At 45.9% G+C, this 27,725-nt stretch overlaps 1 protein-coding gene across 2 annotated transcripts in view; it reads left to right on the top strand.

Annotated features, from left to right (window-relative positions):
* Positions 1-5,136: 5,136 nt before the first annotated feature.
* The window catches only part of NSUN7 (NOP2/Sun RNA methyltransferase family member 7), a 54,945-nt gene continuing 32,356 nt past the window's right edge, over positions 5,137-27,725 (top strand). Inside the window, exons 1-4 of one of the 2 annotated variants that reach the window (XM_034771107.1) lie at positions 5,137-5,296; positions 6,776-6,846; positions 15,555-15,910; positions 21,835-21,893. In XM_034771107.1, coding sequence (XP_034626998.1) covers positions 15,613-15,910; positions 21,835-21,893 — 357 coding nt within the window. In that variant the 5' untranslated portion in view covers positions 5,137-5,296; positions 6,776-6,846; positions 15,555-15,612. Of the gene's footprint in view, positions 5,297-6,009; positions 6,228-6,775; positions 6,847-15,554; positions 15,911-21,834; positions 21,894-27,725 lie in introns of those variants that run through there. The other variant, XM_034771108.1, reaches the window with a different exon arrangement.

Here is a 27,725-nt window from a genome sequence, read left to right as displayed (position 1 = left end):
TATCCTGGCCCACTCTATAAAAATATCATTGTGTTCTTCAAATTAATGACATACTTTAATAAAATATAAGCACTACATTGAGAATACTGTAGTATTTGAGGAATATTACTGTAGCAGGAGGACAAAAATAAAGATTCTTTACTTTTTCAATTCCTGAATGCTTTTGCTCCATGCTCATGTGGTCCCTTGGTTTTGAATCTTCATCCAGTAAAATGAAAATAGCATAGGTCACTCCTAATTTTATGCTAAGTGAAGGAAAATAAAATTCAGTAATATGGCACTCATTTTTACAAACTTAATATGAAATGGCTTAAACAAGGCATTTAAAATGATGCCTTTCACTGGAATAGCTTGCACAGGTAAAGTTACTGCCCTGTAACCTTTTAGTTTGCATGTTCATCTTGATATAATATGAATAAAGAAAGAACTCTGTGTGTAATTAATTGATTCAACAATGACATGTTCAGTTTTTAAACATTTTAGTGCCAGGAAAACAGAGCTGTCCTTATGATTTTCTTCTGTTTATTTTAAGATAAATATGTTATGAGAGAGAAAATGTGTTGCTTTTCTCTTGTATTCTTTGTTTTCTAATATGCCTCTAGGGATAATTAATTGTAGAAAAATGTTCTATGTGACAGAGCTCTCTTAATAAATTTGTAAACCAAGATGTTCTACTGCTGCTTGGCTGTCACATACAGGTACATGATGAGTTGCGTTTTGTACTTCCAATGACATTTACCCAAAAGTAACACTCTCTCTCCCACTCTTGCAAAGAAGCCTATAGCAGGGGCTTAAGTGAAAGAATAGCCTGAGATGCCCCTCACAGAGTCTTCCTGAAATTGTCATGTGGGGTAGATGGGGTTTGCTGCTGAGACATGGTGCAGTGTGTGTGCTCAACACTCAAATTGGGCAACTCCATTTTGGTATGGAGGGCACACTCCCACATTGACATCCTCTTTAGAAAGTCTAGCATCAGTGGATGCACTAGACCCAAGCCGTCCTTATGCTTGGGCAAAGATAAGGACTTCCACTGGAACTGGACACTGCATTTTTACACCTTCTCTCCTGCTGTCCAAACCTGTGCTGAGGCCAGTCACAATTTAGGCCTTCAGAAATCAGAGATGGAAAAGACCTTTTAGATCATCGATTTCACTTCTCATTATGGCTGTCAGCTCTCTATTGGCTTTGCAATAGACAAGGGTGTTTTGGTATGGTATGGCTTTATTTGAAAACTTGAAATGGTGGGGCTATTTGGACAGGAAAATTGCCCAACCTGTTTGTCACTTTTTAAATGTATGTGGATCTGAATGAATGATTTTGCTGTTGCTGTTTAAACCATTCAGATACTTGTAGATGGATTTTGTGTCTCCATTTAAAACCATTTGATCAAATTATACACATTATAACTAGTTCTGTTAGGGCCCAATCTTGTATTCCTCATTCAGGCAAAACTCCAACTGGCGATAAAGGTCTGAGAAAGGGTTTTGTTTACAGGGCTCTTAATCTTTCTAGATAAATCCATCCTCCTTGCCCTTAGTCAATTTTATTGCTCTTTTTTTGAATTCCCTCCGACTTGTTGACATCTTTCTGGTTCTGAGTGCCCAGAACTGAACGCAATAGTAAAGGATGACCTTAACTACTTAAGCTTTGATGGAAAAAGGCAATATTCAGGCTTGTTTTCTTCTGGCATGCTTCTTCGGTGGCAAAACATTTTTCTACTGTTTTAAGTGATATGAAAACTTGAAGCTAAAACGGTTAGAGCCCCCTGTTCTGTTTAACTGACAGTAAAATTTGAAGGAGGTGCTGCTTCCCCCTCAACCATTAAATGTGACAATAATGAGGAGGAGGGCAGAGAGCCCGGCTGGGGCTCCGCTCACCCCGGCAGCCAGAGCACCGGGGGGAGGGCGGAGAGCCCAACTGGGGCTCCGCTCTCCCCGGTGGCCAGAGCGCCGGGGGGAGGGCGGCGAGCCGGCCGGGGCTCTGCTCTCCCTGGCGGCCAGAGCGCCGGGGGGAGGGCGGAGAGCCCGCCGCGGCTCCGCTCTCCCCGGCAGCCAGAGCCGGAGCACCGCACTGTGCCGCCCCCCTCCAGGTGCCACCCCAAGCACTAGCTTGGTGGGCTGGTACCTGGAGCCGGCCCTGGACATAGTAACTATTATAAAAGTGCAGGAGAACAGAAGTACAGAAGGAAAGTCTATGGAGTGGGATGGAAGGACAGCAACTGGGTTAAACAGAAGTACTCCAACAGATATCTTTTGAGAAGAGAAACAACAAACCATTTGTCAGTTCAATGAACATGAAAAATAGCTTACTGTGATAGGTGCTTGGAAGGCAGGGTGACCTAGTGGTCAGTACATCTGACCTCCAACCCTTTGTCTCTGTCAGGGGGTAGTAGCAGTGCCTGGTTCCTGACCCCAGGACAGGAGTGTTTGGGCCTCTTTCCTACATCTGGCCCTTTGCCCATAAGTGGGGTGTGGGAAGTAACACTGGCAGGTTCCTCCCCATAGAGAACCGAAATCTGGTGCCCTGGGCTACTTCCTACCTATGCGCTCCTTCAATTTTGGGGCATAGTCCAAACAGTCAGTAGCTTCACAAAGTCCAAATGAGCAGTTCCTGAAAGGCCCAAAGTGGATGATGGTTGGAGAAGGCACTGCCTGGGGCCTTACCTGCTCTGTGGTCCCCTCTCAGGCTCCACCTTCTGTTTGGTTTCCTGGAGAAGGATTCTTCTCTCCTGTAGCCTGTCCACCACCTCTTGCCTGGGCTTCTGAGTCTCTTAACCTGCTCCTCTAGCTGGAGCATGCTTGGCAGGCGTGTAGGAGCAGCACTACATGGGCTGATGTTCACTTTTAACTCTTTCGAGCACAGTGTGGGGTTTGTGTATCCCATCACATTTACACTTTGATAGTGAAAGTGTCATACACAAAGATACATGCAGAAACTACCGTGACATTAGATAATCCATTTAGCAAAAGGCTTGCTCTTCCCATTTGAAGGAAAGTGAAATAATAACTAAGTTGTGCCCCCAAAATTATTCTGTATCTACCCAGCAACAAATATTATATTTCTCCTTTCCCTTAAGGAGGAACCCTAATGTTATTTGAACTACTACATATAGAGCTTGCCCTACTCAATCTTTGCACAAAGACTATAACTAGATCACATTTGGAACTGGTTGAAACTTGGGGATTTTGGTTTGCCTTAAGTTTTGGTATTTTCGAATTTACTTTTGTTCCAATGGTACTTGCTTGTGTTTCAGCAAAAGTTAGATTTCATGAAACTATTTTGTTGGAAAATTGCCAATTATCTCTAATCACATATCATAGCTCCAGAACAGAAACCTGTGTTTGCACTGTAACTGTTGTTGTTATTTTAAATGTTGAGTCTTTGTCCATTCCTGACTTCTCTACCCAAGCAAAATTTCTGTTGCTAACAACTGCAGATATCTTTTGAATACATAAGAATATCATGATCAGGTAAATGGCTTCTAAGGATCAGATCCTCCGCTAGCGTAAATGAGTACAGCTCCTGGTGCTGCACATCACTGGAGCTACACCCATTTATGCCAATTGAGGACCTGGCCATAACTTTGATTTTTAAGGATTTGTGTATATATGTGAGTAAATTCAGTAGACTTGAATCTTGGTTGCTTCATTTTCTGTGTGGCCATTCACACCTGCACAAGGTGGGTCTGCATCTGCTGTCAAATCAGAATGGTACCTATATTGCACAGGTGTAAAGGCTGAAAGGTGCAAGGCAGAGGTGAATCAAAGTAATGAGGTACTATCAGTCTTTGAAGCTTTTTAGTTAAATCATTGAGGATTTTGTCATTTTTCCCTCTGTCAAAATCTGAAGCCCACATATACTGCCATAGGTATGGCAGATTTATAGAAAAAATAACTCAGTGTTTTTTATTGACTGACTGAAGTTTAACTCTTTCAATACTTATTAGAAATATTTTGGGAAATATTTGAGAAATTTCAAAGGTAAGTAAAATTAATTTAAAAAAGACTGTTTAGTGTTGCAGAACACTCAATAATTAGACACTGAGATTTAGTTAGATTTTTCTTTCATAACTAGAGCGGGTGGAGTAACTTGTAATAGTTTTTTCCTATGAGTGCTGAGTTTAGATGAATTATGTTAATAGGTTATTTGATGTGATGGTGACCATAGGAAGGGACTCATGATGCATTCTTGTTAGTTAGAGGGTTATTTTCATGCAGTTGGAATACACAATTAGATAGATCCTGGTAAAATTTGTTGATTTTAATGAAACGTGCTTAAGTTCATCCAGTTTCATGTGGTTTGGATTTGAACAAATCTTTGGATCCATAAAACTAAAAGGTGAACCCAGCACAGAAGCTTGCTACCCAGAACTGTGGTTTTTGCATAGCCTTGATTACAGTATCTCGGGGAAGTGGGTTTGTGTCTCTCTCTCAGACCCCCTTCTCCCAGGAACCAACTCCAGAAACCCGTTGGTCCCAGCCCAGAGCATCGTCCTACTCCTCATCCCCACCCCCAACCAGAGCCATCACCCCCTTCCGCACCCCAACCCCAATTCAGTGAGCATTCATGGCCTGCCACACAATTTCTATTCCCAGATGTGGCCCTCAGGCCAAAAAGTTTGCCCAGCCCTGGTCTAGATAGTACTTAATCCTGCCTTGAGTGCAGGGGACTGGACTGGATGACCTCTCGAGGTCCCTTCCAGGCCAATGAGTCTCTGCTTAGCCTCTCTAGGTGCTATTCATGAATTAGCGCTTTGAGCGCCTCAGAGAGAAGCCACAATCTGGGCCCAGCCCCCAACTGCTGACAGATGCGCTCCCCCTGGAAAGGTAACGGGGAACTGCCCAATCCTGCCCCTCCAGTGGCAGCAGAAAGATGCCCTCAGACCCCCTGAGCCAACCCACTGCTCTAGAGAACCACCATCCGGACTCTACCAACGTATCACAGAAAGGGGGGGCGAAAGGGCAGAAACGCTTTCCACGGAGGCAGTCCCAGCTCCGTTCCGAAGGGGATAGTTGCGAGGTGGGATACATGAGCAGCACCTCCCCCCCCGGGGAGAGCGGAGAATGGTAGAGTCTGAATTTAAATGAAACGGTCCCTAGAGCTACGTTCGCCCTCCACTCCGTCTCTGCGCCGGCAACAGGTGGGGCCTATGGGCGGGCCCACGGGCCCGCCCCGCCCTGCCGGAGGGAGACTCGCCGCGGCAGAGATTTGGGGCAGGCGGGGTGAAGGCTGCTCTCAGACAGCTGCAGCCGGTGCGTGGGGAGCTGTCTGCCCCCGGTGGAGCGCGGAGAGGCGGGTAAGGGAGGGCGGGCGCGAGCCCCAAGGGGAGTAGGGCGCAGCTCCCCCTCCTGTCCCCGGCCGGCTGTAACTCCCGGGGTCTGCCCCTCGCCCGCTGTGGGGGTAGCGGGACTGTTACTCCGCGGCCCCTTGCCCGGGTAGGGCAGCACCCGCTGTGCCGTGGGCACCTGCCACAGGTGCTGCCCGGGGACCCTGCGCCCGTTGCCCTCGGCGCGTTCGCCCTGGGCGTTGGGCGGCACGGGGGGGCCCTGTGCCGTCAGCCGGGGCCCTGCTCGTGCGGGTCGGAGTTTCCTTAACTCCTGTTTCAGCGGCGTGGCTGCTGCGCCGAGGGGCCCCTCCACGGCTTGAGGGCGCGCCCCTGGCCGCCGGTGCCGTTCTGCTGTAAGGGGGGTAGTGTCTAACGCCGAGCCCGCTCCTGGAGGAGCGTTTCTCTCGTCCCCCAAGCCCTGCACGGAGTGCGGTGTCCCTCTGCTGCTGCTGGGCCAAGCAGATGCCCTCGTGGAACTGAGCGTTACCCGGGAGATGGCATTGCACAGGGTCCCGCTTGCCAGTTATCCTAGCATCTTCTTAGGGTGACCAGACAGCAAGTGTGAAAAATTGGGACCGGGTGGGGGGTAATAGGAGCCTATATAAGAAAAAGATGCAAAAATCAGGACTGTCCCTATAAAATCGGGACATCTGGTCACCCTACATCTTCTAGGCGAGCCTGGGGACGCGAGCAGGGGAAATCCTGTGTCGGCGGTCGTGGGGTTGTAAGTAGCATTGTAATGGTAACACTGGGAATTCCGCCTGTTCTTTATATATGTCTCTCTTTCCATCTGTGCCGTCTTCTGACGTGCTTCACTCATTTTAGCCTCCAGCCTGTGTCTTCCTTGGGCTTGTCTTCATTGGGGGCTTCCAGAGAAATCTTTCACTGTTGCCTAGAAAAGGTGGGAGTGCTAACTGGCTACAGCTGACACTTTTTCCACCCTGTTGTATGTATGGGCTTTGAGCAGGGTCGGACAGCTGTTGTGGTGGTAAGGCTAATACTGGTGGACCTGTGCTCAAGAGTGATGGTAGGGAGGCCTCCCTAAAATCCTCCGTACCAATATAGCTCAACAGAGCTGCATACAAAATACTTTTCTTGGATCTGTTACATAAATGTGTTAACTAATGCTTGTACTATGCTTTAGATTGTTATTAAATAAAATATATAACTGGTAATAAAGTGAATTCTATGAACCCACTTGAAAATTCATTCTGGTTCAAAAGTTCACTAGTTTCAGCAATACTCCTTATAATTAAGGGGGAGGACTTCTTGAACAGGTGACCTCTCTAGAATTTGTATTTTCCTCTTTAAATGTAGGGAATGTTGCTGGAACCTGAGGTCTCTAAAACTGGAATGGATTTCTTAAGTTTGCCTAAACTTTGAGGTGTGACTTTCATGGGCTACAACTCATTTATTGTACTAATCTTTTTCTTCTTTTCCTGTACACAGATGAGTAAAACTGGGAAACTAGAAACTATACTAGCAGAAATTTTATCTTCTGTATTCACAGCTGATAAAAGGTGGATATAATTTTGTTTTAAAAAATCAGTGGGTATATCTGTGTATTGTTGCATTCCCGATTATAAGATTAACATGTAAAAAAGCTATAGTATGTTGACTATGACAAAGTCTAATAATTGGTAATTGTGATAACTGTATTGCTTGTACTGTGCAGTCTGCTGGAGATTATGGCAGTACGTACTAGGTAACTTGTTCTCCTGAACACCTATTAAAAGCATAGCTTTATGAGTAATGGTGCTAAACTTTGATATATCAATCAGCCAATACGGCATCTGTAAATGCTGCTTTTTCTGTATGGTATAACTGGAAATGCAGTAGAGTAAAGACAAGTACAGTACTTCATGAAATGTTTAGCACTCAGAATAAGTGTGACTAATAAGTGACTTAGTATAAAGTAGTAATGGATTGCTGCTTTGTTTATATTATGGAACAAAAGACATCCATTCTATGATATGGAGAAGTGTATTCAGTCAAGCCAAATCCTTCAAAATGCTTGGTGCTGTTCATGCTATTTTGAATACCTTCAACTCCCACTGAAGTCATATAATCTTTCTGAAACCTGAGTTTCAAGTGATTGTCCACATGGATTCCTCTCTTGGTGTGCATAAGATCTGATTCTTTTTGGCTAGCAACATCTCCTGGGGTTGTGCCTGTGCCTAAGATGCCTTGGTGCCCATCTTCACCACCTACCCGAGAACATAAAGGGCACAGCAGGCCTAACCATCATTTGGTTCCTTTTTGCCAAGTATGGCAGGGGGACAGAACCCATGTAGTGTCTGCTTACTCTGCGTGCTGTGCAATTTCTTGGTTAGCATAGTATCCCTTTGTTTTTACACTCACTGGCACATAAAAAGATAATAAATTATGGGATACCTAGTACTAGAACCCTACCTGCTATGTCAGAAACAAAGTCTTTGGGATTTAAAACTTTTGCAAGGAGGCTATCCTGCACAATGATGGGTACTCGATCGATGCCTCTATTCCTTTGGTGAGTGATATATTCCTAACAGATACTTGACAGATCTGTTGATCTGTTGCTGTTTCTCCAAGAGGATACAGAAGGAGAAAGGCAGGCCTGCCTCCAATTTTTTCTTCTGGAGTGCTTGATGAGAACCTCCTTGGGCAGACGGGGGGAGATTCCCACTAGGCCCGAACAGTCTTCTTTGGCTAATGCTCCTGTGAATTGTGAGGTACTGGGCTCATCGTCATTGAAAAGATGGATCCCTTCAGATACTGAGACTGGGAGAGCAGCCAGACCTCTTCCACCCAGTTGTCAGAAAGGGGTAAGAAGGAACATTTTTCCCGGAGAGCACAGATATAGGACACCCTCTCTGGTTCTGACCAGAAAGAAACAGAAAGCTCACCAACTGTTGTTACTTGTGCTGTTCAGACAGACCAGATCTGGGCCACAAACCATTTTTTTAGCTGATGTCTTGGCACTGGCTGGTCTCCAGGTACCCACAGTATTCCCTGAAACTTGAGTCTTCACTTCTCTTGGTACTGATTCCTTGGGGGCTGATATTGATATGGACACATTTGGAATGGATAACCTTGGTGCCCTTGACACTGTCTCCACAATGCAGATGTTTCTGGAACAGACTTTCTTGGTATCCAAGATGTCCTGTTTATTGATTATTTCATGATCACACAACTGAAGACATTTTTTTCCTTCGTACCACTCACTAATACTGGTGATGAGCTCTCCTGCTCAGGTTATGGGAGAATTCAAGAGAAGCATACAGCACTCTAGATGAGGTAGCTCCCCTGTTTAGTTTTTGTTTTTTTTCCCCGGGAAGGTTTTCCCTCAGTCTCCAGATGCACATTTTGAATTATCAAGTACTTCTATCAAAATATAACTATCCAAAGGGGGACAGGGTGTCTCAATTCATAGAGAAGTGACCACAAAATGAAAGAGAAGGACTAAGGTCTCTGGCATCTGAAGGGTTGTTAGTGTCCCAAACATTGGTGCAGGCTGCTTTAGACACCTCCTATGGCAGCATATGCAGTGGCCACTTTCATTGTGATGTGGGCTTCATGGTGCCCCTTTTTGAGAATACTACAGGGGATCCAAATGACACTTGAGAACCTCCTGTTTGAAGATTTTGACTTAGTTAACATTGGAACTGGTGAAGTTCCAACTTGGCCCCGGCAAGCCAATCAGTGCCTTCCCTCTTTCCCCATACCTCCTGCTGCTACAGTCAGCGGTTTCATGACATGCGGGAGGCTCTGGTGGGAAAGGGGAGGAGCGAGGACATGGCACGCTTGGGGGAGGAAGAGTGGGGGGGGCCTGGGTCAGAGGCGGGGGTCAAGCTCCCCCCTCTATCTCCCTCTCCCCAGCACTTTGGAAAGTTGGTGCCTGTGGTATTCACCAAGCATTTAGTGGTCATCAAAGCCCATTTAGCAAGACACAATATTCGGTTATACCCATACATTGATGACTGGCTGATCTGGAGAATATCTTCTAAAAAGGCAACACTCCATTCATGAGATCTGACAGCTCTGTACCACAATGGGGATCAAGATCAGCAGAGAGAAATCTACACTTTTATTGACTCAAAGTATATCATTCATAGGTGCTGTGTTAGAGTTGAGGTCAACAGGAGTATATAGATTGGGGGGGGGGGGGAGGAAGGGGTCCAAATCATAGTCGGATAATAAGTCTCTTCGATGATCCGCGAGCTCAACCTGAGATGTCTGTAAGAGCATGTCTGAGATTTGTAGGTCATGTGTTCTTCTGCACCAATGTTGCACAGCATGGCAGACTTCTAGACTTCACCTATACTCTATACAAAGTGGTTGCAATCAGTATCCAGTAACTCTTCACTTAATGTCATCCCGGTTAATGTTTCATTTTTACGTCACTGATCATTTAGAGAACATGCTCGTTTAAAGTTGCGCGACATTCCCTGGTAACATTGTTTGGCAGTTGCCTGCTTTGTCCACTGCTTGCAGAAAGAGCTGCCCGTTGAAGCTAGCTGGTGTGGGCTTGGAACCAGGGTGGCCCTGCTCCTCATCAGCTCCCCTAAGTTCCCAATGCGGAAGTTGCCCAGCAGGCTATCAATTGCCTGGCAGTTCAGCTGTCCCTCCCCTCACTGCCATGTACTGCTTCTGCCCTCTGCCTTGGAGCTGCTCCTGGGAGCCTCCTGCTTGCTGTTCAGGGGGTGGGGGGGAAGAGAGGTGCTGATGTCAGGGTGTCCCCCTCCCCCTGCTCCTACCCACCACTCCTGTACCCCATCTCCACAGGGTGTCCCCCTCCACCACTCCTCCTGCTTGCTGTTCAGGGGGTGGGTGGAGGTGGGCTGGACAGGGCTGAGGACGGAGGGAGCTTGCTGGCAGCAGTTGCTGTTTCAACTTGCTGATCTACTTAAAAAGGCAGTGTACTTAAAGGGGAAATATGCAACACACACACACACACACACCCCTACCTCTCCGACTTCCCCCTGGCATGGGGGGAATCATCACATTCAGTTTCCACAGGGAATGTTTGCAGCCACTGCCATGCTGTCTCTCCTCCCTCCATTCGTGCTGCCTTGTAGAGTGTGAGGCCACATTAACAACAATGTGTTAACCCTTGAGGGCTCAGATAAGTGCTAGTTCATCATTTAGCAGTAAGGCATTCCCTGGGAAATATCCCACCCTCTGACTCCACCATCTCAACCAAGCTTCACAATCATCATTGCTGTGTACTATATTAAATTGTTTCTTTAAAACTTAAAAAAATGTCCTGGAAGCTAACTCCTGCTATTTACATTAATTCTTATGGGGTAATTGGATTAATTTAACATCGTGTCGCTTAAAGTAGCATTTTTCAGGAACATAACTACAACGTTAAGCGCAGAGTTACTGTAGCTACTAAGCAAATACCATGTGGACCTGAAAGTGAAGGTCCTATGAAAATCCTCTGTTAAATTGTTGCCCATGTGAAAGTGTTCTTTCACCAGAGTACCTCTTTGCATCACTTCCTACCAAAATGTTGGTAAAGATCAGCTCCCCATTTAGGAGAAGCACTTTTTACCATTTTCCAACACAAGGTCTCTGACTCTTCCTCCCCACCCAAGCTCAACTTCATGTAAATAGCTGAGCTCTATGTCATTTAGCATGCATGGCATTCCTCCCCTTGTTGCAGGGATCCGTGATCCAAGTGACAGCAGAAAACATCACAGCTATGCATTATGTCAACAGAAAGAGGAGCATAGTCCTCACTGCTGTGCTGAGAAGCTGTTTGTCTCTAGGATGGATGCAGTCATCAGATCACGGTAGTTACTATGTGTCTTCCAGGGTTTTAAAATTCTCTCCCGTCAACTTAACAGGCATGAGTGGACACTGAAAGACTCAGTCTTGAAGATCCTTTTTTTTCCCACAGATGAGGATAATAAATGTCCTGTGTTTAGCTTCAGAGAGGAGTTTGGGCTTAGGCAGCCTGTCAGATGCTGGCCTCATTTTATGCAGACTGGGGCTCATGTGCCTACTTGCCAATCCTCTTAGTACCAAGGGCATGGGTGCCTGGTGGCCTGGCCATTGGATGAGGCTAGCCCCTGGCCTCTCTCCTGCTCAAGGTCCCACCTGTCCCCCATATTTTCCCACTCCCTCCAGGAGCCCAGAGCACCTCCAATGTGGCCCTCAGCCCTTGTGTGTCAGGTGACACAGTCAGAGTGCCGGGTGGGCAGTGTGGCCCTAGTGCCAGCCACCTGAGTCCATGCAGCAGGCCAGCCAGCTCCAGCCCCAGCTGGCCAGGGCAGAGCACTGGGAACTTCAGGAGGAGACCTGGGGGTGGAGTGTGGGTGGGGCCACACCAGGCTGTTTGGGGAGGCACAGCCTCCCCGAGCCTATGATACCCACCACCCATGACCAAGGGCTCTCAGTCAAGATTCAGCCTTCATGGTCATGGTAGTCCCAGCCTGGCCCAGACAGCTCTGGTACTCAGACCTAGTGAAGCTATCAGCTTTATTTCCAACCTGTTTTACCAGATGTGACTTAACAAAATGAAAGTCAGATCTTACACCTGGATCAAGCATCATTCAGCCAGCATCCATGCGATCAGATGTGTTAACTGCCACTGGAAGAAGCTGTTCAGCTGAGATCAAGAACATCTTGATACATAATCTAAAATTTTTTCTGGAAACTTATACAGCAAAATAGAAGAGATTTTCTATTTGGGCACAGTGTCACCTGTCTCCCTTGGAAAAACCCATTTCTGCTGTTCTGAATTATCTGCTAACCCTAAAACATTCAGGACTATCCTTCAGTTCCCTAAGAATACACCTACCAGCGATATCTGTGCATAATTCTCCAATTGAGGGTCTGGTCATACCATATTTTTCTACTGTATAGTTGCTAAATTCCTCAAAGGTCTCATTTATGTTTTCCCTTATTCTGAGATTCCCTTTCTTCCTGGTATCTCAACATAATGTTAGCTGGTTTAATGAGACCCCCTTCTGAGCCCTTACACCTACTCTTTTTGCCACTTGCCTATGAAGGCTGCCTTTTTTAGTAGCTATAACATCAGCTCACAGGATATGGGAAATTCAAGCCCTTAGGCCTAGTTGACCTTACATGGTGTTCCATAAAGAGATGGTGACTGATAGGCCTCACACCAAGTTCCTGGCTATGATTTTTTTTTCTTCTTCAGATTTTCATTTAAATCAATGGGTTCACCCTCAGTTTTCTTTCCCAAGTCACACTCAACCTTTGGCAAAACTAAGCTTCACACACTTGAGTAAGGGCATTATCTTTCCATTTATAGAAAGAAAAAAAAATTAGAAACCTCTAAGCAGAGAGGGTGACATGTCAAGCAATATTCTCAGAGGTTATCAAAATGAGTCTCCAGATGTGTAAGAATGTGTTATGAATTAGCCAGGTCAGATCTACCTAGCCACATTAGAACTCATTCCACTAAAGGTAGGCAGCCTCTCTGCCTGATTGAAGACTGTCCCCTGTTTCTGAAATCTGTAGGGCATCCACATGGAGCTCTGGCCACACCTTTTTAATAGAGCCTTCCAGATTGGATGTCTGGTTTGGTAGAGGAGTCCCACAATCATTGTTTAAATAGGACTCTTAGACCCCACATCCAAGCTGCTTGTTAGGCTGTGTCTACACTGCAGCCTATGTTGGCATAACTTGTGTGTCTCGGGGGTGTGAATAACACCCCCACCCCCGAGCAACATGAGTTACACCAACATAAGCACTGTGTTCTTCTCCTGCTGATGTAGCTTCTGCTGTTCATGGAGGTGGGATTTTTTTTTATGCTGACGGGAGAGCTCTCTCCTGTTGGCATATAGCGTCTTCCCCAGATGTGGTGCAGTGCTGTATGTGTAGACATGGCCTTAGTCGCTAGGAGTGGAATCCATGTGATGATCATTCAAACAATAGTTACTTATAGTAACTGCGGTTCTTTGAAATATGTTGTCCACATGGATTCCATGACCTGCCCTCCTTCCTTGCTTCTACAGTTCTATAGGGGTGTGCAAGGACACTAAGATATGTCTATACAGCAGTGTAAGTCTCGGGTTAGTGGTTCCCAAGTCAGCATACCCATGTCAGGGAACTGTGGGCTTGATTGTCTACACTGCCTTTTAACCCTAGGTTAAGGATTTTCTGACTTGTGCTTGAGCCTAGGGCTCTGTTATCCACAGTGCAATGTACGGAGCTGAGTCAAAGTAACTCTATCCCAGGGTGCTAGTGTTCTTCCCCTCTCCCTCTCCTGCCATCTGTCAACACTCTAACCTTATGAATGTGTTGCACTGTGGGAAAACTTTACTTCCCACCCAGTTTCCTAAGCAAAATATCAAATGATAATACTGCTAGACACCATGTTGGGGAACTACAGAGGTGGCTTTTGTCCGGGAATATAAGCCTCAGTCTTAATGGTACAAGGAGACTTTTATTGGTGAAAGAAATTCATTTCCCCCCCAGTAAACTTGAAAATACTTAATTTGGACAAATAGAAATATAAGATAGTCCTCAAAGGTGTTATAGGAAGTCAAATAATAGGACTAAGAATAACTGTTGGACTAGAGAAATGAACTGAAAAGCAGCCTGTCTCTCTCTATTAAAGTGATTGAATAGGGCTTCTGCTGAGCTCAACTGTGTATAGGAATAAGGGATACCTGGGAGGCTGTGGGGAAGCTTTAAGGCTGGCTCCCACTCACTGCCCTCACAGTGAACGCTGCCTGGCTGCCTCTGCACCGGCAGCCCCAGGAAGGTTGGAGAGCTCCAGGAGCACGGGGCAGAAAACGGAGCAAGAACAAGCGGTTGCCCTGTAGGGTGGGAAAGCGGCAGAGATCCTGGCTCAGCACAGCTGGGAGAGGAACGGCTCCCGGCTGCCAGGATGTTGGGGGTCACCTCCCACCTGTCGCTTTGCTCTCTGCTCTGGGCAAGCTCAGTGCTCTGTGAAGAGGAGCTGGAGCCAATGCTGTAGGAGGCTGCATGGAGGTTTTGGGGCTGGCTCCCACTCGCTGCCCAGACAGTGCATGCTACCTGGCTCCCCCTGTGCACGCAGCCCTAGGGAGGGCAGGGGGAGCCAGTGAGCAGAGTGGGGATGGTGGGAGTGCCCCTGCAAGGAGGAGAAGCTGGGGTATTGGGGGTCATCTTTCCCCAGCTGTGCTGAGCTGGGAGCGCTGCTGCTCTCCATGCCTGCAGGGTAGTTACTTAATCTCTGCTCCACTTTCTGGCCCCCCCCCCCCCCAGTCCCCTGGGGCTGTATGTGCAGGGGCACCCAAGCCGCGTGCACTAAAATCTGGCTGTGCTCTTGTGACCAGGAAGTAGCTCTCTTTGCAAAAAGCTTCTTCTGATCAGTCTCAATTGAAAACCCTGCAGGCTCTCTGATTGTCTGCTAAACATGGGTCTGTAAGCACGCTATGAGCTGCTCCCATTTGCAAAGGGGAGGTGTAGCTTCCCATTGACTGTACCATAGATTGTCGACATAGGGAGGATTAAGGAAGTTGCCCCCAGAAACTCTGAAATACATATGGAGAACTTCTGTGACCTGAGTGAAGTCAGGGCTGCGTGCACACAGGAAAGCAATAGGGCTCAGATCCTAGGTCCCAGCTTAACAAGGGTTTGGACCCTGCAGTATCCTGGGACCCTAGATTCAAACCCTAGGTTAACACAATTGGTGTGTGGATGCAAGCGGGGTTAGGCCAGGGCTTACATTGCTGTGTAGACATATCCTTATCGTGCAGGTGTGGTCCCTATGGAAACTGCTAGCTAAAACAGATCTTGGGTGTGCGTGAGCTACAGCTGCACAAGATCAGTTTTAGCTACCAGTGTCCATAGGGACCACACCTACTCCCTGAGTGTTCTTGCACACCCCTATCCCAGGATGCGAAAGGTGGAGCGGGCCCAGCCATCTCTCAATTCCTTCACCAATACAGAATTTCACAGGATTAGGACTCTGTAGAAGCAAGGAATGAGGGCAGAATCCACGTGGACAACATATTTCAAAGAACCATGGTTATTATAAGGTAATTTGTCTGCATTTATATATTTATAAAAGTAACTTGTATTTTTTTAAAATAATGAAATAACATTTTGACTTTCACATTGGATAAAGTTGAGTATATGTCAAAGTTAAGCACAGAATTGGTGCCTAGATCAGAAAATTTTAAGCATTTCCATTAAAAACCATAAAAATGAAGAGAAACACTTTAATGAAACTGAAAACTGATTTTTAACTTAATTTTAATGCAAATTTTTCTTGTTTTTGCAGAGACAGTGGGATTCTGATTTGTCCAATTTTATTGTGCTGACAAAGCAACAGGGAAAGAATGCCAAGTTCCAAAAGTAACTTGATGTTGTCAGGTGACATTTCAGATTTCAGGAAAATGGCAATTTCAAATGAGAGAGAGCCTGTTGAAAAGAGTACAACAAGTCTGATTGAGAACAATGGCTATCAAGACTCCGTATACATAAATGCAGCTAAAATTTTTCAAGGCATTCGTAATGAAAAGCCTCAGGATAAAATAGTGGTAAGGTATGGTAATGAACTAGTGCCATCCCTACCAGATTTTAAAGATGAATGTTCCCAGCGCTCATCCTATGAACTGGCGTTTAGTGCTCTGAAATGTAAGTAGAAACTCTTTCCCTATATCGCTAGCAGAAATGATGCAGTGCAGAAAATATACAAAAACTACATGAAGTATTTAGGTCATGTATATCGGTATGATCACGTTTATTGATGGGCAGGAAGGATGGTTCAGTAGCTAGGGTGCTAGCCTGTGGATCTGGGATTACTTTACTTGGAGATTAGTTTTAAATTAACTAGCAACCCAGGACTGTTGAAATTGATGGCTGGTCATAGACAGTGTATTGGGAAGCAAGGTGGGCAGCCGTATTTATGAGAGCGCCAATGTGTATATTTGATCAGCCATGTCCAAGTGCTTTGGAGGAAACCCTTTTTTTTAATCTGTTAAACTGTTTGTGAATACTGTACAAATTCTTGTTACAAACCAAGATAATGTAAAACAAAGTACTTAATTTTCATTATTTAAGTTTTTGGTCCAGTTTCCTGTAAAGGAAAAAGTGTGAATTCTGTCCATTGCAGCAATAAATAAATAAATAATTTTTACTCCCCCTACAAACTGAACATGCAAAATTGACCATTATTAACAATCAGTCATCCAAATTAAGAATCTGATTCTTCCCCTCGTCTGTTATTCCTTCATGGGAATAGGGCCACTGATTTTGAACTGAGAAGTTGATTTATGGGTTCTTCCATGTAGTAGGAAGGGACGGGATTTGGCTCCTGGGGAGTAGCATGAGATTTGACCTTCAAAATATGCGGAGCTAGGATGAAGGGGGGACTGAGTGGAGGCCAGGACCACAGATAGCCTTTGTCTCCACACTGCCTTCTTCCCTACCTAGCCCTGTGAGAACACAGCTGGCTACTATATGCAAACCTTATCAAACAATGTAGTAGGGTACATTCCTTATCTTGATGACAGGGTCATATCAGGTTGATTGGCTAGTTCTGTGAAGAACTGCTCTAGACTAGTGCCAGATTACCTGTAGACCACCAGCAAGACTCTGGGAGGGGCACCTGACTGAGCAATTGCTACTGCTCCTTGCTCAAGATCTCGCTAGTTTTGCTACCTTATGCTCATAGATATGCATTGTAACAAGCCCCCCGCCCAATCCCCAAGAACAGACAATATCTTAAAGAAACTATCAGTTTGAAATACACTATATCAAATTAATGTGCATTAAAAAATAGAGGCTGAAAAATAGACCTTTGAATGTTTCGTTAGAGGAATCCTCCAAAACCACCCTTTCAGTAAGAGGGAAAATAAAATAAAATGGACAGTCTCTTAAACATAAGAATAAATTAACACTGCATCCTCACCAAAATGGAGTTCAAGTATTCATATTGTTTGGCCACTTGTAAATAGTGTCAACTAGTTTTGTTAAGTGTTTGCTGGCTTGTAGCAGTAACTTCCCAGTTTACAGCTGACATTTCTGCTGTGTCCTCTAGTTGTACTTTCACATGTAATTTCACTCCTTTTTTGTGACTGAAAAAACAAAAATGCAGAAGTCCCAGATAACTAGACTCCAAGAAAGAGAGAAATCTTTCCAAAGGAAAACTGAGTAGAAAAGAGGAAAAAATTAACAGTGGCTGAACTGGCGAAAATGGCATTTCTCTTTAGAAACTTTAGAAGCTGAACAAATGACTAACGGAAGTTGGTCCAGTAAAAGATATTACCTGATCCATCTTGTCATGCTAGTCCACTGAAACACCTACCTTTTGGCCATTTCAAGGACAAAGAGTTACATTTTGTGTCTGTACTCACTCCAAAAATAGACTCATGAGGGAGAGACACTTAGCACTGGCATCTTTTGTGCGATTTTAACAGTAGATGGTGGCAGGCTCAGCACTTTGCAGGATTTAGTTCAGTGTGACTGCATCACAAAAGTGAGTCAGTATAAAAAATGAGAAACCATTTAGTATCCATGGGAACTACCTAAAATATGTGGTGACATCAGGTTTCCCTGGATCAAATAGAAAAGAGTAATTGTTCCTGACCAAATGCTAAGAAACTTTCATTGGGTAAAATTCAGAGGATATAGTAGCTAAACAATAGAAATTTGAGGAGAAGAAATAGAAGTGCGTTCCTTCTCCCTGCTGCTATTGTGACCTTTTCATCTGAAAGATGTAGCATAGGCATTTTTCATCCAGCTCTGAATCTAAAAGAAGGCTAAGAAACTGTTACTCTCTATTCTTGGTGATACAGTGTTGCTTCTAATGTAGGAACAAAAATAATTCTTGGTGGTGAGGGGAACAGAGCACCAGAAAATGCAATGAACACAAAATATAGTATAGTTGAGAACATCTTAAGGCTATCTTCTGGCAATCTTCTTCTCAAAAGTCTTGTGCACTAAATGTGAAATTAAGCACGCACAAGATAGGAACAAACAATTACGGACAATGGAAATTGCTTGCTGAAAAATTCAGAAAACTGAATTGTTCTTCACTGCTTTATGTATAACCAAGGGTTAAATTGAGATTTGCCTTGCATGGGTGTTTATGGAGTGGGCATGGTTAGCAGAGCTTGGCTGGCCCAGACAAGCAATGCCTTTTAAAGGATGGAGCTGAAGTCATTTGTGCATGTGCTATAGCAGTGCTTTCAGCTATGTTGTGCCTGCGTTGGGCACAATACTTCTGCCCAAACCAGCATGCAAGCCAAAGATAGTGTGCTGTTTTCTGCAATGAGTAGATGTCTGCTAGTCCTAATTTGTGAGTCAGAGGTCTGAACTGCAGTCATTACAGTGGAGGAGACTAGCAAGCAGATTAAGTCATGGAAGGAAGAGACTTAGCCACCAACCTTTCACTGAAACAGCAAAAAATTGAAGTAGCAAATCTGACACCAGATGCCTTTGGCCCTGAAGAAGCCAAACAAAAGCAAAAGGATGATGACTTACTTACTGAAGTGCTTAATATTTAAATCATAAAACAGATTAATTCGAGACCTACCTGCCATGGTGCGCAGCTGGTATGGGTGTGGGGGTTTGGCAGGGCTGGCAGGGCTTCCTACACGGCTCTGCTTCCCTGCAGCTCCTAGGCGGCGGAGGCAGGGGCCAGGGCAGGACTCTGCGGCTCCCGCCACAAGCGCCAGCTGCCGCAGCTCCCATTGGCCGGGAACCACCGCCAATGGGAACTGTGGGGGCGGGGCCTGCGGGCGCTGGCAGCATGAAGACCCTCAGCCACCTAGGAGCTGCAGGGGAGCCATGCTAGTGGGAACCAGGAGCTTCCCACCCCAAGGTAAGCACCACCTGTAGCCCCCAACCTCTGCCCCTAATCCTGAGCCCCCTCCCATACACCCAAACTGTGAGCCAGCACCAGACTCTGCAAAAGTCACGGAGGTCAGGGAAAGTCACAGAATCTGTGACTTTTGTGACAGACTCGCAGCATTACCTATAAGATGAGAAAATAATTACACCTCATCTTGTCCCTTTGCTACTGAAACCAAGGGAAGGGTATTCATCAAAACAAACAGTGGCTCTAAACCATTCTTATACTCCTAGGGGAATTCTGCACCAAAAATTTAAAAATTCTGAGCACAATATTTTAAAATTCTCCAATTTTATTTGTCAAAATAACACAATATAATCACACCAGTTTAAATTATTTTTGGTCATTTATTTCAAAATATCTGTGGGCAAGTATATCTAATACAAACAACAAAAAAAGATTCAGGAAATGTTCTTTGACAGAGAGATTCCTAACTATGCATATTAATACAGAACTCTGAGTAATAATTCATTTAAACTACAGTACAGAACAGTATTTCCTGCACCCCTTAGAAGCGGTGCAAAGGCTTGGGGGAGTTAGGGGTAATGGAGGAGCTGAGGGAGAGGGAAGTAAATTGCTGGGAAGGAGCCTGGGTGTGAACTTGGAGGGTTGTTGGATATGGGTGGGAAAAGTATGGAACAAATTTATTTGGGGGGCGGGGAGGGATTGTTAGGGAGCTTCCCCCATGCAGACCCTGGCTGACCCCTAGCCTCTCCCATTCAGTCAGGCACATCTGCCCCTGTTCCCTTGTGTTCCTGCATCCCCGTGTGTCCTTGCACCCCCTCTCCACACGTGTCCCTCCACCCCCATTCAGACACCCACCCCCCATCACCATGTGGCCTTGCCTCCCTGTGTCCCCATATGTCTCTGTGCCCCCACTAAGCTACCCCCTGTCCCTATGTAGCTCTGCACCCTCTCCCCCCATCACCATGTGACCATGCACCTCCCTCCCCCTGTGGCCCCCAATCCCATTCAGTCCCTGCACCAGTCTGTCCTCCCCCACTAACCCTTATGAGTCTCCGTCTCCTGACCTTGCATCTCCTGTGAAGAAGGCAGGCTCTTTCTCTTTCCTAGTTGACTGGGAGCTGCTGCTGTGTTCTATTGCCACAGCACCCTCTGGTGGGCAAAAAACGACACTACAGAAGTTTTCTGATGGGAGCCGCTGCTGTTATTGTAACAGCGCCCTCTGGTGGGCAAAAGATGGAACTGTAGCAATTTTTGGTTATGGTGGGGTATGAGTCGGAGATTGCATTTGGGTGGATATTTTTTTTAATTTGATATGTTTAAGGTAAATGTTGTATTATCTTGAGTACTTGTCTCCTGAGACATCTGTCACTGCATGCCCTTATATATTGAGAGTGCAATTTAGCTGAATCATTTTATGCTTCCAAACTAGACTGGATAGTCTTCTCACTAGCTAAGAATACTACTACATCTTGGAGAATGTCCTCTCTTCCTCTTCTCTCCTTGCCACCACCCCAAAAATATACCTCCATAGAAGAAAAACGGTGGGGTGTCAGCAGAAATTAGGAGGTCTTTTTAATCTTCCAACTGTGCATCTGTTATTTAAGAGTGAATAAATGAATCATGGCACAGTATGAACAGAATCCTTTAATAAAGTATTACTTAATGTAAGGGTGCCAGAACTGAACAGTCTACTTCATTGTAAATTAGCAAGTGCAGCCATTTTCCCAGTATGAAGTGAGGTTCATAGATCTAGCAGCAGGAGGCAGGGCTTTCTTGTCCTTTCATTTGCTTTCCTGATGAGGGCAAGTGCAACAGTGGGCAAAGCTATCTGAAGCCACTTGGTGATGTCAAACAACCTTGCAGTAGCGACACATTTGAACAAGTATGGGCACTGTTTTATACTGCCTCTCCTTTATGGGCATGGAAGTCTTTAATAGTCATGCATACCATTCCATAACTAAATACTATTGTGGATTTAGTTGAGTCAAAGGTACCAAGAAAAGTATTCTCTCCATGGCGGGTGTGTGGTTTTCTTAAAAGTAATATGCAGGTACAGTGCAGTAATATTAACCTATTTTCTTCAGAAGAAAATCCTTGGAAGTGCTCTGAAAGAAAAAAGTCTGAAGCAGCATTAGTGGATGCTGTGTCCTAGAGCTGGGAATGTCATCTACCATTCTCATTTCCAGGGTTCCTCAGAAGATGAGTGAAATTCTGGCCCTATTGTTGCCAATTATGTCAATTTTGCCATTGACTTCAGTGGGGCCAGGATTTCACCCTATGTCTCCAGAAGGGGGAGAGAACTTAAGCCATCCCCACTTCTATAACTAATAGTATATATGGCAGACAGGCATCTTTGCCTTAAGGAGCCACTATTGGGAAGTCTATAAAGTAGAAATAGCTATATTGAAATACTTGAGGGATCAAGACACCTATGTAACTTTCATATATTTATAAATTTAAGCATTTAAGAAACCTAATGTACATTTTAAAATGTTTTGCATTGAACTTATAATACTCTGACATGAATGGCAGATCTGAATTCAGCTACCTTGATATTTTACTTTTTGCAGCTAAATTTGTACTTTAAGCAATATCAGAAGATTTTAACAATTTATTATGTCTTTAAACTATTAATTTATTTTTCAATCTTTGCCTTGGTTATGAATTTTATTGACTTATACTACAAACTTTACAGTATTGTACAAATGTATTTAACCAGTATTTTCTTCTCTTGCAGATCAAGATCTACTTGAAAATATATTGTTAGATAGCTGTTTTTACCCATGTCAGTCAATAGTAAGTAACTTTCTGTTAGAAAGTAAGCGTTACTTTATAGTGCAGTTCATTATTATATGTATCTAGCATCTTTGTCATTCTGAAGGATACTGAAGTACTTTTAAATCTTATTTTACCTTTTGAAGCTTCATACAATTTAGACCTGTTAAATCGCCGGGCTAAATTTTCAGCTGTGGGGAGAGAGAGAGGACAGGGGAATTATAAATGCATACAACAGAAAAATAGTTGTACAAAGGAACCTACTTGTAGTAGGTTCGCGCCGGGGCTCTACCCTCCAGGACGGAGGGGCACCACACCGATTCACTACAGCACAGACAGTCAAAGCTCAGGCCCCTTTATGCAGGGGCTGAGCAACCCACAGTTCAGGGAGCTCAGGCCCTCAGGCAGGGCTGAGCAAACAATCAGCTAGCTCAGGCCTTTTGGTGTAGGGTCTGAGCAACTGTCAGTTAAGGGGCTCAGGCCCTCTGGTGCGGGGTCTGAGCAACCGTCAGTTAAGGGGCTCAGGCCCTCTGGTGCGGGGACTGAGCAACAGTCAGTTAAGGGGCTCAGGCCCTCTGGTGCGGGGGCTGAGCAACAGTCAGTTAAGGGGCTCAGGCCCTCTGGTGCGGGGGCTGAGCAACAGTCAGTTAAGGGGCTCAGGCCCTCTGGTGCGGGGGCTGAGCAACAATACACTTGGGGGAGGCCCAGGTTCCTACCTGAGCGTTCGATGAGGGGGAAGCCTGCCACCCGTGAGTGGGGGTGGCAGGGGGGGGACGCAGGCCCACCCACTCCACTGCGTCCCAGCCCGGGGCCCTAGCAGCGGTTACTGCCGCTGCTGGTCAGTGGGGTTTCCTGACCGAAACACACTGACATCGGCTCACATGTCTCTGCAGCCTGACCAGGGTCGGCTACCCCCGGGCTACTTCCGTGTTCCCCCTCAGGGCCTACCTCGTTGGCGACACCGGGTTCGGGCCAGTCCAACAGCATCGGTTCCTCTGGTGCGGGGCTTGGGGGCAGGTCCGGCAGCTCTCCACCAGGGTAGCGGGCCCGGGGCAGGCTTGGCCAGTCCTCCTCGGGGTAGCGGGCCCGGGGCAGGCTTGGCCAGTCCTCCTCGGGGTAGCGGGCCCGGGGCAGGCTTGGCCAGTCCTCCTAGGGGTACCTGGCGAGAGGTAGGCTCGACCGGCGCAGTGGGGTAGCAGGTGGCTCGTGGCCTGCGGCTGTCTCCCAAGCGGGAGCTCGGCCTGGGACGTCTGCTCTCTCTGCCGGCCTGGGCTGCACTGAGCTCTGCAGGTGGGCTTTTATACTTCCGGGTCGGGGCCGTGACCTCAGAGGGGCGGGCACCGGACCCGGTGGCTCCGCACACGTTGGGGTTAGGGGAAGTTCGGCCCTATGTGGGCCGGAGGGGCACCACACCGCCTTGCTACACTACTCATACTGAAGATTCAGCCGTTTATGCTTGCCATTTGTAGCCATGCTTTGTAAGGGGTTGACAACTTTGAATAGCCAGAATGTTAAAGGGAATACTTAAACTAAGAAGTTTGAAAATGTTCTAAAGCTTATTATACTCTTAATTTTGAATTAATTTAGTAGCACTCATGGTGTGGAAATTCTGACAGCTAAAGAAATTCTGGAGTCTTCTGTTTTCTCCTCAAGAAGGGGGAGGCTCAGCAGAAACTTCCCTCATGTTGTTACTTCAGTCAAGTTCAACCCTTTTCTGGAAAGGCAGTATTTAGAGATGAGGACTTAGGGTGACATTTCCATCCTTGTTGTGGTCTCTTTTTGCAAAATATAAGGGCAGAGCAATTTAAAGAGGCCATAAAATCCTGTATTTAACCAGGGGAGGATTTCCCTGGAGAACAGAGGACAGAGGAAGACAGCCATAGGCTGTCTTTGGTGCACCCCAACTCAAGTTGTGATGTGTAGGGTCGGAGCAGCATATGTAAGGTGTGGCTGCAGCATGCAGTGCTGCAGAGATTTCAAGAGTGCAGCAGCCCATATGGCAGCCTGAGGAGGCTGCTGTGACTTACACACGCCACCGGGGCTGCCTGTTACTTCAGGAGCTTCTCCAGTCCCCAAAGCAGCCCAGGACCAGGAGAGTGGCTAAAAGTCTCCTTTTGCCCTCATAGACTTAAAGGCCTGAAAGGACTATCATAATCATCTTGTCTGACCTCCTCCATGTTGCAGGCCAGAAAACATCACCCACCGACCCCTGTAATAGATCCATAACCTCTGGCTGAGTTACTGAAGACTTCAAGTTAGAGAATCCACCATTTACTCTAGTTGAAACCTACAAGTAACCTGTACCCCATGCTGCAGAGGAAGACGAACCCCCACACCCCGGGGTCTATGCCAATCTGCCCTGGGGGGAAATTCCTTCCTGACCCCAAATATGGTGATCATCTGGACCCTGAGCATGTTGGCAAGATTCACCAGAGAGACACCTGGGAAAGAATTCACTGCAGTAACTCAATCCCTCCCCCTCTAGAATCCCGTCGTTGGCTGTTGGGGATATTTGCTATTAGCAGTCACAGATGGGCCACATGCAGTCTCATCATACTGTCCCCTCCAAAAATTGATCAAGCTCAATCTTGAAGCCATCGCGAAGGGTTCTCTCATCACCAGAATGGCCCTCCAGGCTTCTCTCAACTCTGCAGACATATTTGATTGCTACATCCGTTGTTAGGCATTGTGCTTCCTGGCTACATCTCTGGCTTCAAGACTAAGCTTGATAAGTTTATGGAGGGTATGGTATAATGGGATAGCCTAATTTTGGCAATTAATTCGTCTTTGACTACTAGTGGTAAATATGCCCAATGGCTTGTGATGGGATGTTAGATGGGGTGGGATCTGAGTTACTACAGAGAATTCTTTCCTGGGTGTCTGGCTGGTGAGTCTTGCCCACATGCTCAGGGTTTAGCTGATCACCATATTTGGGGTCGGGAAGGAATTTTCCTCCAGGGTAGATTGGCAGAAGCCCTGGGGGTTTTTCGCCTTCCTCTGCAGCATGGGGCACGGGTCACTTGCTGGAAGAGTCTCTGCACCTTGAAGTCTTTAAACCATGATTTGAGGACTTCAATGGCTCAGACACAGGTTTGATACAGGAGTGGGTGGGTGAGATTCTGTGGCCTGCATTGTGCAGGAGGTCAGACTAGGTGATCATAATGGTCCCTTCTGACCTTAAAGTCTATGATTCTCTGATCTGTCCGGCTTTCTGAGGGAAGTTCAAGCCACAATCGCGGACTTACCTTTTGAAGGCCAAAAACTGTTTGCATACAACACCAACGCGTCCTTGCACATCTTGAAGGACTCACAGGCGACCTTGAAGAAACTTGAAATTTGTCCCTCCAAATAAAAAGAAACAAGGCAGATTTTACAACCCACGATTTTGCACTGGTCAATACACTCAACCCCAATGACAGTATGACCAATGCCGCAAACAATGTCAGTCTAGACCGGCAGCCCCAAGATCATCCATCCATGTCTCAACCATCTACTTCCAGGCAAACATTTTGAGTGTTGGTCGAGGACACGAGAACCTCACATTCCCTAATTCGGGATTTACATTTTGTCACCGTATTACCCAGTCTGGAAGACCATCACTACAGACAAATGGGTTCTGGAAATTATCCAGCAGGGTTACTCCATCCCCTTTATTTCTATTCCACCTATCCATTCCCCTTCTCCTTCCCCGTCCCTCCTCAGGGACCCCTCTCACAAGCACATGTTACAATGGGAAATAAACCTCTACAGTTAGGTGCTGTGGAACCTGTACCAGTTCAACACAGGGGGAGAGAGGATTTTATTTCCATTATTTTCTCACTCTGAAAAAAATTGGGGAGAGTGGAGGCCCATCATAGATTTATGGAAATTCAACAAGTTCATGAAAACACAACATTTCAAAATGGTGACTCTATCCACAATAATTCCGACATTGGAGAAAGGAGATTGACTCTCGGCCCTCGACCTACAAGACATTTACTTTCATGTTACCATCCATCTGGCACACAGACGATTCCTGCACTTCACCCTAGGGAAACAACATTTCCAATAAAGAGTGCTTCCTTTCACCTTTCCACCGCCCCAAGGGTCTTTTCCAAAGTTCTTGCCGACATGACTGCTCACCTCCACAGGCAGAAGGTGATGATCTTTCCATGTTTAGATGACTGTCTTCTAAAGGCACCAATGCAACAGGCAGCAACCAGTGCCACTTACACAACAATAACCCTTTTTATGGCCTTGGGCTTACAAATAAATCTTCAGAAGTCCACTACGATACCTACCCAACATTTGGAGTTTATAGGGGCAATCTCAAGGTGACAGCGAGATTACCCCAATGCTTCCTCACTTTAACCAATCTAATTACAACAGTTAGGGGCAGCCCACAAATGTCCGCCAGAATGTGCTTACAAGTTTTGGGGCACATGACGCTACAACGTTTGTTGTAAAATATGCCAAGCTCCACATGAGATGTTTACAGGCCTGTCTCCTCACTGTCTATAGTCTGCACAGACACTCCCTCAACAGACATCTCATGATGCCTTGCAGAATAAAGCACTTGCTCATATGGGCACACACCCTACCAACACCTGCTCAGGTGTTCCCTTCCTACAAAAAGTTCTATCTGTGATGATCACCACAGACGCTTCCCTCCTGGGTTGGGGGGCACACTTATGTGACAATACCATCCAGGGTCACTGGTCTCTAGCAGAATCCAGTCTCCACATAAACTTACTGGAGCTAAGGGCAGTCCGAAATGCTTGCCAGCGCTTTCTTCCTCTAATTCACAAGAAGACTGTAAAGATTCTCATGAACAATCTAGCAACCATGTTTTGTAAGAGGGCTCGGTCATATCCCCTCTGTTCAGAAATAGTTCATCTCTGGCAATGGTGCATCACCAACAGCATAGACATTCTGGCATTCTATTTGTTACCAAAACAACAATCTGCTTGCTCCCTCCGGACTTTGCACACACTCCACCAGAGCAATGTCGACACTGTGGCCTTTCTCAACAATTTGCCCATCACAGACATTTGTAAAGCAGCTACATGGGCATCAGTCCATATCTTTACTAAACACTACGCTTTAGAACAACAATCAACTGTAGACGTTCAGTTTGGACTCTCAGTGCTATCCAGTGTACATAAACCAACTCTGAAGCCCCTCCCCTCCACTGAGGGGCACTGCTCAACAGTCACCTAAAGTGGGGCACCCACAGGGACACTCCTCGAAGAAGAGAAGGTTACTCAACTTGTGCAGTAACAGGTTCTTCGAGATGGTTGTCCCTGTGGGTGCTCCACTACCCGACTTTGTAGTTTCACACTGATCCTCAGGAGGTAGAGAAGAACCTGGGGGAGGGTTGGCTGTGCACACTAGGTAGACACCCGTAGCGGTGCGAGACAGCTGCTACACATGCGTGGCCAACCTAGGCACTGATACTACAAATCTCAGAATTACAAGCGCAGGGTACTAAGACACCTAAAGTGGAGAACCCACAGGGACAACCATCTAGAAGAACCTCAGTTAGTGCACAAGGTGAGTAACCTTCTCCTCAATGATGGTTCTCCGCTCCCCTCTCCCCAGATGAAATTTCCCTCATTGCATTTGTAGGTCTAGGTATATTTAATCCTGGTTTTGTGTGACATGTGGGTGGGCAGGGATGCAATAGATGACCTCTTGAGGTCCATTCCAATCCTATATTTCTAAGATTTCATGATCTATAATCAAAGAAATAATGAAAGCTGCTTGGAGAGGTTAGCTTTTTATCATAATATTTCATAAACTTATCAATAACTTTGTCTACAGTTTTGTATTAAAAGCTATATACTTTACGAAACCTTAAACCTTCACATTCTC

The sequence above is a fragment of the Trachemys scripta genome, chromosome 5 (genome assembly GCF_013100865.1).
Source record: "Trachemys scripta elegans isolate TJP31775 chromosome 5, CAS_Tse_1.0, whole genome shotgun sequence".
NCBI lineage: Eukaryota > Metazoa > Chordata > Testudines > Emydidae > Trachemys > Trachemys scripta.
The sequence above is the reverse complement of the archived record's forward strand: the minus strand, read 5'-3'. Positions and strand labels throughout refer to the sequence as shown.